General features: G+C 58.8%; 3 protein-coding genes across 3 annotated transcripts; 1 reads left to right on the top strand and 2 right to left on the bottom strand.

Annotated features, from left to right (window-relative positions):
• Positions 1 to 77: 77 nt before the first annotated feature.
• BO66DRAFT_393453 (pantoate--beta-alanine ligase PAN6) lies at positions 78 to 1,712 on the bottom strand. The gene is made up of 2 exons (XM_025647768.1): positions 1,380 to 1,712; positions 78 to 1,306 (listed from the first exon to the last, which is right to left on the bottom strand). Exon 2 carries the CDS (start codon positions 1,266 to 1,268, stop codon positions 198 to 200), a length of 1,071 nt encoding a protein of 356 aa, XP_025501835.1. The 5' UTR covers positions 1,269 to 1,306; positions 1,380 to 1,712; the 3' UTR covers positions 78 to 197.
• A 226-nt stretch (positions 1,713 to 1,938) lies between these two features.
• On the top strand, positions 1,939 to 5,037 carry BO66DRAFT_353943 (lysophospholipid acyltransferase family protein). Its single transcript, XM_025644816.1, has 7 exons — positions 1,939 to 2,732; positions 2,782 to 3,000; positions 3,063 to 3,318; positions 3,368 to 4,046; positions 4,092 to 4,406; positions 4,479 to 4,732; positions 4,836 to 5,037. The coding sequence occupies exons 1-7, from the start codon at positions 2,177 to 2,179 to the stop codon at positions 5,005 to 5,007; spliced, it is 2,451 nt and encodes an 816-aa protein (XP_025501834.1). The 5' UTR covers positions 1,939 to 2,176; the 3' UTR covers positions 5,008 to 5,037.
• Positions 5,038 to 5,555: 518 nt separating this feature from the next.
• BO66DRAFT_430279 (LEA domain protein) lies at positions 5,556 to 9,927 on the bottom strand. Its single transcript, XM_025650516.1, has 2 exons — positions 6,263 to 9,927; positions 5,556 to 6,209 (listed from the first exon to the last, which is right to left on the bottom strand). The coding sequence occupies exons 1-2, from the start codon at positions 9,533 to 9,535 to the stop codon at positions 5,679 to 5,681; spliced, it is 3,804 nt and encodes a 1,267-aa protein (XP_025501833.1). The 5' UTR covers positions 9,536 to 9,927; the 3' UTR covers positions 5,556 to 5,678.
• Positions 9,928 to 11,813: the final 1,886 nt, after the last annotated feature.

Raw genomic sequence — 11,813 nt, 5'->3', positions numbered from 1 at the left:
GCGGAGGGTTTGGGGGACGGAGTGGAGGGTTAGTGATTGGGGATTTAATTATGGGGTTTGTAGTATAAGTATAGGGTCTGTATTTAGTCTACTTTACATTGTATAAAACATCTTTTCTGGGTGGTTTGGGGTATATGGACTGTACTGTTCGGTATAGCGCGTAGAACCTGACCCGAAGCAACCAAGCAAGCAAGCAGCTACGCCCGCGGCGCAAAGATCAAGTTATCAATCAGTCGCACCGGCACCTTGCCCTCGCCCAGCCCGCAGTCCTCGCCGAGGGCCGTCTCCTCCAGCGGCGCCATCTTGATCGCGCCACTCAGAATCGCCCCCTTCTCGGGGTCGACGACCTCCAGCTCCTCCAAGGTCTCCGGATCCGCCAGCGAGATGTAATCGACCTCGAACCGCGCGCGCTGGTGCGGGCCCAACGCCTCCTGCTCCTTGAGGACTTGCGCCGTAACCTCCTCCGCCGCCTCCAAGATCTCCCGCCGCTGCACTTTCTGCCCGCCTGCATACCGCTCCTCCGCCGCCTTCAACGCGCGATACAGCACCAACCCCACGCTCCGCCTCCTGCTCCCGAGATACACATTCCGCGAACTCATCGCCAACCCATCGGCCTCGCGTACCGTCGCCCCGATCTTGATCTCCGTGTCCACGTGGAAATCCTTGACCATGCGCCGGATCACGACCGTCTGCTGCACATCCTTCTGGCCGAAATACGCGCGCTCCGCGCCCACGATGTTGAACAGCTTCATGCACACTGTCGCCACCCCGCGGAAGAAGACGGGCCGCGCCGCCCCCTCGAGCTTCCGGGCGATGGGCGTGATCGTCACGAAGGAGCCGTCGCCGTCGATCTCCGAGGTCGGCGGCAGCGACGGGTACATGACCTGCGCGGTCGGGGCGAGGATCGCGGTGATGCGGCCCTGGGGCTGCGGGGAGGCGTTGTTTTTATGGTTGATGGAGCCAGCAAGCTCCGCGTTCAGCGCCTCCAGCTTGGCGACGTCGCTGTCCCAGGTGCGCGGGTAGCTGGACAGGTCCTCGTTCACGCCGAACTGCGTCGGGTTCACGAAGATGCTGACGATCACGTCCGTGTTTTCGGCCGCCGCTTGGCGGATCAGCGACAGGTGGCCCTCGTGCAGGGCGCCCATCGTCGGCACGAGGCCCACGGTCCGGTTGGAGAGGAGCATTTCTCGGCGGAGGGCGCGCAGCGGGGGCACGTCCCGGAAGACTTGGAAGGTGTGTTGTTTGTTGGGAGGTGCGGGGGTGGTCATTGTGCTGGACGTGGTGGGTTTGAGGCGGGATGCGGCGGCTTTTTGGAGGAGTGTTAGTATGGGTTGTGGTGCATGGGGGGAGGTGGATGTGCAGAGGAGATGGCTGCGTACTGGAGAATTGCCGTCGTAAGGTGAACATTGTGTCTGGGGGTGCGGTGACAAGGGTCGAGGTGTTGGATGGATTTTTGGGTGGCTGTTCGGTCTGGCGGATGCGATGAATGCTTCTTTGCCTTTGCGGGTCCCCGCTGTGGAGCTGTTCTGTTCTGTCTGCTACCGTCTTGGGGTGATGCTTCAAGGGGACGGCGGTCGACTGGGGAAATGGTCAATGAAGTTTCTGGGGGAAATGGCCTGGGTCAGATCATCTGGAAATGATCGCATGGATACTCTGCGGTCCATCCCGAACCAGGCAGACGCAAGAGGCGAGAGGCGAGGAAAAGGTAGAAGGGGATGGGATGATGGATCGTGCTGATGGCTGCTGCGTTGACCTCATCCTTTGCCGCTGCTTCTCTATTGGGCTTAGTGTCTCCTGGTACAGTACCGTCACTTTCACGTGAGCACATCCGAGGTAAGTTAACGTACTGTAAGTTAACAAACGGTCAAGCCACTCCGTACTCTGGGGAAATAGCGCGGAGATCGTCCCTTTTCTCGTTTCTTACTCCAATTCCCTCCCCTCTTGTCTTCTCTTTCCCCTCCCAGCATCCTGGAGCTATCTGATCATGGCTCCAGCTCTCTACCCACTTCCTCTCACCTGATTATCTTCATCTTCACCTTCACCTTCATCTTCATTGCCGGATGCTTTAACGAACCGTGTTGAGCTTGATCTCCATCCCCCATCCCTGTCCGACCAACAAACAATTCCCTCGGCGTTCCCGCGTATAGCACCACCACGACCCCCAATCTCAACCACAATGCCCTCCGACACCACCCCCCCAGTCGGCGAATCCGCCCCCGACCTCGAGATCGTCGGCAACAAGCTCACCATCCACCCCAGCGGCGTCACCGGCGGGCCCGAGCCCCAAGATGACCAGATCACCGAGCGCAACCTCGTCCGCCACATGGCGCGCTTCCGCGAGAACCCCTTCGACTTCCTCCGCGAGGTCAGCCTCTACATGTCCGGCACCGGCTGGCGCGCCTACGACCAGGTCATCGGCCAGCCCATCTTCTACCCAGGCTTCTCCGAGCGCATGAAGTCCCGCATCCTCGCCAGCCCGCTGCTGCAGGGGAAAGTGAAGGAGCTGGCCGAGCTGCGCCTGGCGGTGGAAGTGCAGGAAGGCCTGCTGGACGTGGTCCCCGGTCCGTCGCGGGACGCGAAGAAGGTGCACCGGCGGAATGAGATCGAGACCCACCTCAAGGAGGTGGTCGACTCCATGCTGGAGAATATGATCTGCAAGATGGAGAGCAGGCGGTTCATTCGTGGCGCCTACTATGTCGCTACGCAGCTGCTGACGAGGGCTTATCATCAGGGTATGTATTGGGCACAACGGTGGCTGATATGGGTGCTGATGACGGGTAGGGATCCATGTGTCTAGCGAGGAGGTCCTTCGGTTAAGGTCGGTGGCCGAGGAGGCGGCGCGGAAGAAACGGTCCATTGTCTTCCTGCCGTGCCACAAATCCCACGTCGACTATGTGTCGCTGCAGTTGATCTGTTACCGTCTGGGGATCGGGCTTCCGGTGGTGGTCGCCGGTGATAATCTCAATTTCCCGCTGGTGGGCCCATTCTTGCAGCATGCAGGTAAGATTACGGCTGCTCGGCTTCGCTTATCTGTACCGACGGCTAACGGATGGTGGGCGCAGGGGCGATGTGGATTCGCCGGAGCTTTGGGAATGATCCGCTCTATAATACTGTCGTGCAGGCGTATATCGACACGCTACTGCAGCAGGGGTTCAACTTCGAGTGTTTTATTGAAGGTGGTCGGTCGCGGACGGGGAAGCTACTGTCGCCCAAGTTTGGGATCCTGAGCTTTATCCTGGATAGTGTCTTGTCGGGCCGGGTGGAAGATACGATTATCTGCCCTGTTAGCACACAATACGACAAGGTCATTGAGACTGAGTATGGCGCCAAGTCCTGGTCCGTGGCTGTTGGCTAATCGTGACTCCAGGTCCTACATCAGCGAGCTGTTGGGTCAGCCGAAACGAAAGGAGAACCTGGCGGATTTTCTTTCCTCCTCGTCCGTCTTGTCCTTGAAGCTGGGTCGGGTCGACGTCCGCTTCCATGAACCATGGAGCCTGAAAGAGTTCATCACCCAGCAGTTGACCCGGCTCCCAGACCAAATCACCGAGATTGGCAGTCAGAAGCTGAGCAATGTGGAGCGAGGCCGCATCTTAAGGTCGTTAGGGTACCGGGTGCTGTCAGATATCAACAATGTGTCAGTCATGATGCCCACCGCTCTGGTCGGAACGGTGCTTCTCACGCTGCGTGGCCGCGGGGTGGGCAAGGGCGAGCTCGTGCGACGCGTCGAATGGCTCTGTGAACGGGTCAAAGCCAAAGGCGGCCGCGTGGCACACTTTTACAGATTTCCCACCGAAGTGGTTGTCGACCGCGCGCTGGAGGTGCTGGGGCCGCAGATTGTGGGCAAGGTGACCGGGCTGGTCGAGCCGACCTACTACGCGGTGGACCGCTTCCAGCTCTCCTTCTACCGCAACATGACGATCCACCTCTTCATCACCGAAGCCCTGGTCTCGGCGGCCATGTACACGCGCATCAAACAAGGCGGCGGGCCGTCCTACCAGCGCATGTCGTTCCCCGAGCTCATGAACCAGGTCTCTTTCCTGTCGCAGGTACGTTCTCCCCGCTTTGCATCTCCCATCCACTAACCAACCCAGCTATTCCGCGGCGAATTCATCTTCCCGCCAGAAGGGTTGACCACCAACCTGGACAAGACCCTCCGGGGCCTGGAGAAGGACAACGTGATCATCGTCAGCCGCGACCCCTCGTCGGGCAAGCCGCTGACCGTCGAGCTCAGCGAAGCCGAGCGCCAATGCGGCCGCGAGAACTACGACTTCTACTGCTTCCTGATCTGGCCCTTCATCGAAGCGTCGTGGCTAGGCTCGGTCTCGCTACTGGGACTCACGCCGCCCTCCGACTTCCCGAAAGACGTATGGATCGATTTGAGCAAAGCCCAAAACAACGCCCAGCTGGTAAGCCCCTTTCCCTTTTTCTTTTTCCATCCCGGTTTCTCTCCAGGAATACAGAACTCACGTCCCGTACAGCTCGGCAAAACCCTCTACCACCAAGGCGACCTCTCCTACTTCGAAGCCGTCAACAAAGAAACCCTCAAGAACTCCTACCAACGCTTCGCCGAAGAGGGCATCATCCACATCGCCAAGAGCAAGGGATCCAAGGCCTCCTCCGTGCGCCTCGCCCCGGAATGGACCCCCGAGCGCGATCCCACCACCGGCCAGGTCCTCCCGCGCGGCCGCCTGTGGGATTTTACCGAGCTGATCGCGCAGTCGCGACGTGAGGGGTGAGTTTACAGCCCCCCCCCCCGGAAAGTCTTCCGGGCTTATGGACCCCCATCTTTTCTACCCAAGATATCATTCGATACTGATTCCTATGCCTGCGCCCAGAAAAAACCGCCGCGACGGCGCAACGGTCTCCTCGCGCGTCATGCGCATGTCCGACCTCGTGGGCCGGCGGCTGTTCGAGGACGCCACCGCCGGCCCCACCCCGGCCGACGAGGTGGATTTCTCCGTCCAGCAGGTCCGGCGGAAGGCGATTGCGCCGACGGCGAAGCTTTGATTCTCTCCCCAGGGATTGGATAGGGCAAGGGTAGGGGTGGGGTGTTGGGGTTGGGGTGAATGGGTGAATGGGTGAATGGGTGTCGAGGGGTGTGAGTGTAGGTGATTGGGTGGTTTGGGGGTGGGATGGTTGAGGATAAGGTTTTATACCCTCTTTTTTTTTGGTTGTTTCTTTGGAGTATAATGTTGAGTATACGAATATAGTACAGCACAGTAGTACAGTCCAGCACAGTACAGTACATCAATGATATATCATCTCATATTTGGTGGTGGGGTTCAGGGGGGGATTTATGAACACATGGTGTGAATGCCGTCAGCTTTCCTGGTAACCCCACTGACCAGCCACATCAGCCAGCATATTCCCCCTGCACGAATAGCTGGGATGCGATAAGATGAAGATCTACAGTACTATCTCTTTCGCCTCCCTGGATGACCGTGCGAGATAACGCCCTGCCGGGGGTCTGCTTACTGGTACATAGTATGAGTTGTATGTCGATCTTTAATCAAGGCAGGCAAACTACGCTACCAATGACACGACACGATTCGGATAAGATCAAAGACAGTCAAATTGGAAACATCAGACAGCTAACAGTACAGGTATCAAGCTCGTCATCACAACTACATCACAAAGATATAAGAATCACAATCTCAACCACGACCCGCGCCCAACCTTTATTTCTTCTTGCGGCCAGTCAAGCCCAGGGCGTCGGTGAGCGAGGTCAATCCCAGGCTGCTGAGCAACTTGTCCAGACCCAAGCCACCGAGCAGGCCCTTCACCAGGGGTCCCAGTCCCAGACCTTCCAGCAGACGACCGACCAGACCAAGGACACCGCTCAGCAGCAGGCCGACAGCCGCGATGATCTGGAAGAGCGGCTCGCTGAGCAGACCCCAGAGAGGGTTGAGCTCCTTCTTGGCGTGAGGCATGCCGGCGATGCGCTTCTTGCCGTTGTCGATGGTGCGCAGCACCGTGTCGGTGAGTTCCTTGAGCTGGTCAGCCAGCGCGTATTCCTCCGGAGAGGCCTCGTGCGAGGCGGCGCGGGCCTTCGCAGTGGCGGCGATGCGTCCGTCGGGGTCGAGGGCCCGGATCGCGCCGTTGCATTCCTGGAGGATCTGGCCACCCTCCTCCAGAAGAGGCTTCACGTCCTTGACCAGCTGCTCCTCGTCCAGCTCCTCCTTCGGAGTGCGGTCGGCCTTGTCAACGTGCTGGGAGATGTTAGCAATCAGTCCTATACCATCGCCTGGCGCTAGAGTCTTACCTCAGAGATCATCTTGCAGATAGGACGAAGGCGGTCCAAGGTGGATCCAACAATCGCGCTCATCTTCTTGGCCAGCTGGCGGTCCTCCTCCTCTTTCTTTTTCGCCTCCAATTCCTCAGGGGACGGACCGGGCTCCTCTTCCTGCACCTCCTCCTCAGGCTCCTCGGGCTCAGGCTCGGGCTCGGGAATGTTCTCAATCAAGGTACATTCGCCAATCTTGTTGCCATCGTTGTCCACAACGTAGCCGTTGTCATCGATCTCCTTGCCGATCAACGAAGGAAGGTCACCTGAGGTCAGCTTGCCGATGAGGTTGCCATCAGCATCGCGCACCTCTCCCTCCTTGTTGACCTTGCGGCCGGCCATGGGGTTGATGTTGCGCTTCTTCTCCTCGGGCTCCCAGCGCTCAGCCTTGCCAATGGGGTTGCCGTTCTTGTCCAGGATATCGCCATCCTCATCGACCTTACGGCCCTGCAGGCGCTTAGCGTCACCCTCGATCACACGACCAATGATACGGTCGGTGCCATCGGTGACCACGCCGTCCTTTCCGACGACCGCATTGTCAAAGCCGAAGAAGGGGCCCTCGGGCTTCTGCTCATCGGCTCCAGGGACAAGTTCAGCCTGGCCAATGACCTTGCCATCGTCACCCCAGATCTGACCCTTCTTGTCGACCTTGCGTCCAGCCAGTCCCTTGCCGCCAGAGACGACACGACCGAAAACCCGGCCCTGCCCGTCAACGACGTTGCCAGCCTTGTTGACGACCTTGCCCTCCAGAATGGAAAGGTCCACCTCCTCAGGCTTTTCTTCCTCGGGCACCTCGTAGGGCTCCGCGTGACCCTTGACGCTGCCGAACTTGTCGATAATGTCTCCATCCTCGTCGACAGCCCGGCCGCGCAGATTCTTCACATCACCTTCGGTCACCTTACCGACAATGTTGCCCTCTTCGTCCTCAACGAATCCTTCCTTGTTGACCACAAGGCCCTCCAGACCAGCAAACGGTCCCTCGGGCTTCTTCTCGCGCTCGTTCTCGGGGATCAGCTCGACCCGTCCAATGGGCTTAGGGCCGTCATAGATCTGGCCATCGTGGATCTCCTTACCGGCCAGCTCCTTGGGGTTACCTTCGACGACCCGACCGATGGGGACGCCCTTGGGGCCGATCACATAGCCGAGCTTGTTGGGGGTGAGACCCTCCAGGCTGGAGAGGTCGATGGTCTCAGGCTCGGGTTCGGGCTCCTCGTCGGGAGTCTCGTAGTACTCCGCCTTGGCGATAACGTTGCCGTGCTTGTCGGTCACATCACCGTCCTCGTCAACGGGCCGGCCCAGGACCTTCTTGGCGTCGCCGTCGACGATCTTGCCGACACGCTTGCCGTTCTGGTCCTCGACCCAGCCGTCCTCGACGACGTGCAGGCCCTCCAAGCCGCCGAAAGGAGGCTCATCGGGGTACTCCTCCGGAGCGAGGGTCTGGGCTCGGCCGATGACGTTGCCGCGGTTGTCCCAGAACTGGCCCTTGTCGTCAAGCTGAGCGCCGAGAGAAGCAAGCTTCTTCGCATCACCCTCGATCAACTCACCAACGGGCTTGCCGGTGGCTGGGTTGATGATCTTGCCCAGCTTGTTGCAGCGCAGGCCCTCCAGGGAGGAGAGAGGGGGGAGCTCCTTCTCCGCTTCGGTGCCTTCTTCGGCTGCCTCTTCAGTCGCCTCTTCAGGGCCCTCTTCAGGGACCTCTTCCTGAGCGGTCTCATACTTCTCCTCGGCGGCATCTCCAGGGGCGCTCTCAGGGACACCCTCGGTTGCCGCCTCAGCAGCCTCCTCGGAGGCCTCCTTGGCCTCACCCTCAGCCTCGGTGCCAGCAACTTCAGAGCCAGGGGCCTCGGACTTGTCACCGACGGTTTCCTTGGCCTCGTCGGCTTCAGTGCCAGCAGCTTCGGTGCCTGGAGCCTGCGAGCCAGGCGCTTCGGACTTCTCGGCGACAGTCTCCTTGGCTTCGTCAGCCTCCGTACCAGGCGCTTCGGATTTCTCAGCGACGGTCCCCTTAGCCTCGTCGGCGTCGGAAGCCTCAGGCTTCTCGCCAACGGCATCCTCAGGGGTGAGCTCCTCAGCCGAAACATTATCAGCAGTCGACTTGGGGCCGACGGTGCTCTGGTCATCCTCAGGCTGAGCTCCGGAAGCGGCCTTGGACTTGTCGGCCGCGCTACCGGCAGCAGAGCCCGTCGCCTTGGAGGCAGCCGTACCAGCGACGCTGGCCCTCTGCTCGGCCTCCTCGCCCGACTCACGGGAAGCGGCCTTGCTCGAGCCGGCGGCACTTCCCACGGCCTCCTGAGGAGCGACATCCACGCGACCAAGAACGTCACCGTCGTCGCCGAGGATCTCGCCCTGGTCGTTGGGCACCTTGCCCGCCAGCTCCTCGGGCTCGCCCTCGACGAGCTTCCCGACCGTCTGGCCGGCATCATCCTTGATATCGCCGGACTCCGAGACAGCCTTGCCCGCCAGATCCGCGACATTGCCGACCGCAGCGGTAGCGGTATCCGCCGCCTGACCGACGGTGTCGGCCGCGTGATCGACAATTCCATTGGTCTGCTCATGCTGGCCCTCCTCTTCTGCTTCTTCCTGGTCCTCATCCTGCCCATCAACCTGGCTGGCGTCCACGCCATCCTGCTGGTTCTGGAACGCCTCCGCCAGCACATCGACCACCCCGATCAGGTCGCCATCCTCGTCGAGGATCTCCCCGTTGTCGCCGACGGTATACCCGACCAGATCCTCGGGCTTGCCCTCGACCAGCCGACCGATCGCGGTCCCGTCCTGGTCGTGGATGAGCCCGTCCTCGCCGACCTCCAGGCCCTTGAGGACGGACAGGTCGAGATGCTCGGGGTGCGACTCGGTCAGCCCGCCGTTCAGACTCGGAGTCGGCTGCTCCTGCCCATTCTCTTCTTCCTGCTGTTCCTCCTGGCCCTCCTCCTGAGGCTGTTCTTCCTGGGGCTGCCCGGCCTCACTCTCGGTGCGGCCCGCGCGACTCTGGGCGCGGGAGCCCGACGCCGAGGCCGAGGCCGAGGCCTGGGATGGAGCGTCCTTGGGCGCCGGGACGGGCGAGTCGCGCTGCTCGGACTGGTGGCGCGCGGCGGAGGCCTTGCCCTTCGGGGTCGGGGTGGTGGGCACGCTGGGATCGTCCTCGGTCTTCTCGGTGGCGCCGGATTGCTCGCGGCGGAGCTTGGGGGGCGTGCCCTTGCGCGAGTCGGGGCTGAGGTTCAGCTTGGAGACTTTGCTGATGAAGGGGGAGGACATGATGAGGAGTAGAGCGATGATCAATGGATAGTGAATGGTAGGTTGTGTGTGATTGTGTGATGGTACAGGTACAGTTGAGCGAAACAGGAAGGTGCGTTGGATAGCCTGTCAGGTGGTATAGGGCAGTGGTCTCGAACAGGCAACTGCGCGTCGATCCCGAATCTCGTAGCTGTTATACTATAAAGTAGTGGTTGTAGTAGTAATTGTGCTTGCTAGAACCTCCAGTCCTGAATCAAACAAGCGAAGGCAGTCGTATCGTATCGTATCGTATCGTGTCAAATCCTCGTACAGTTGTGCTTCGTAATTAGGTGTAGGGAAGTAGGGAGTCGTGAACCGTAAACTAATATACAAGTCGTGGATGGGGGTTTGAGTCAAGTGCGAAAGAGAACAATTATGAATCGAGATTCCACTCCCAGCGACTCCTGACGTCCCTCCCCCTTTTATGTTGCATCTTGTGTATCGTGACGAGGAGGACGCTGATGATGTCGATGCGTGTAGTTCGAAGGGCTATCCACCTACGTCATGCGCTACGAGCGTTGTGCTGCCGGGCTACGCCAGTTCGACCTGTAAGCCCTACGCGTCACATCGAGGGGGGGGGGGGGGGGGGGGGGGGGGGTGGGGTGGGCTGCAGGGATCTTCTTAGTGCTAGTGTCGGTGACATCGTCGCGGTTCTGCAGGGTGAGTGGGTAGTGGAGAGGGCACGGAGACAGGAACATACTGCATTACAGGGTACGGGGTGGAGGAAGAAGGGCTGGAGTGCAGTGGAGTGGAGAGGGGAGGGGTACTGTACTGTAGCAAAAGTGGAGTGGGTGTAAATGCCGGACTCGTTTACTTTTTCATCATCGCGGATCCACTTGCTCGGCCGAGGATACGAAACTGGCTCGGGGTTCAGGAGGGGGAGGAAGCATTGCGATGGGTGCGAGGAGGTCGACACACAATCATCATTGCGTCAGGCTGTGCAGGGATGAGGGCCGATGACTGTGAGATGTACTCTACCATGTGTATATCGTGTTAGGGCAGCGGGACGGGATCCCAGCTGCTCCTTCGACGGACGGGGGCGGCAGCGACATCAGCGTGCAGGAGTGCATGCATGAGCGGTAGTATAAAAGGGTGGGTGGCTTCAAGAGAATCCTCTGAGGTGATTCTCACTTTGCTGCAGTTACTTTGCTATAACTGAACTAACTGTTGTATGTGCATACATACCATCCTTTTTCCAAGAGGGACTCCACTCGGCAGCAGTGGTGCAGTCCCTGTCTCCCTCCCCTGTCAGTCAACTCAGTACCTGGCTGTCACTGTCATCGAACAAAGACATGGATTCCGGTGTTTCGCTGGGGCCGGATGAGATCATGGGCGGCTCCACTTTTCACATCTCGGAGAATTGATCAAGCCACCGTAGCCACCCAGAGTGCCCGTGCCCACGAGTTTAATTGGAGGTCCCGCCCGCCGGTTTTACAGGTCGATGGTGACGTATCGAGCAGGGTGTCTGAATATTCAGCTGGTGGCGGGCGTGGATACGTATGCATTGGGTACAGTCTGCTACCGACCAACTTCTACAGCTGTGTAGTGGATACTCAGGTAGTACATGTACTTTACATATGCGTAGGATCAAACCCTTCTATCTCTTCAATTGTGGACTCAATAGACTCCTCCTAGTGTTTCCTGAACTAATCCATCATTAACAGAAACATGAATCATGCCCGTCTTGGGCATTGTGTTAGAGTCCGTTAAATGTCAACTTGACAATGGGGCATGCCAAGGGGTGGAATCCGGATCGTGGCGTGACGTAATGGGGGAAGATCGCGTGGCGTTGGCCCAGCCCAGCGTGCGGATTGGCTAGAAGGAGTGGTGGGCGGTCTAGACTGCCGTTAATTTATTCTTAGTGGGATCGGCAGCTTTGGCCATACACAGTATACATTTGTATGAGTGCTTGTAAGTCAAAAAGAGAGTCAGTCGGTACCAGCCCTACCTGATCCGGCCAACTTCTACATAGTAATACATAGCACTCAACAATCCAGATATTCACTAAACTAAATAGTCATGCATTAGCAATGCACATAAAATGTTCCTGACATAACCGCCACTGCAGCAGACAACCAACTTGTAACTATAAAGAGATATATTTCCAGACTATACACCAAGTATAACCCCAACCCCAACCCCCAAAAGCTTGGAGTATAGTCAAGTAAAGTACACAATCTCCCAACGAGCCCTACAACCCAGCCCCCTAAATCTCCACCATCTACCATTCCCCTCTCATCCTACTCAACCTCATCACCTT

The sequence above is a fragment of the Aspergillus aculeatinus genome (genome assembly GCF_003184765.1).
Source record: "Aspergillus aculeatinus CBS 121060 unplaced genomic scaffold BO66scaffold_38, whole genome shotgun sequence".
NCBI classification, from domain to species: Eukaryota; Fungi; Ascomycota; class Eurotiomycetes; order Eurotiales; family Aspergillaceae; genus Aspergillus; species Aspergillus aculeatinus.
This window is presented reverse-complemented; position numbering and strand designations above follow the sequence as displayed.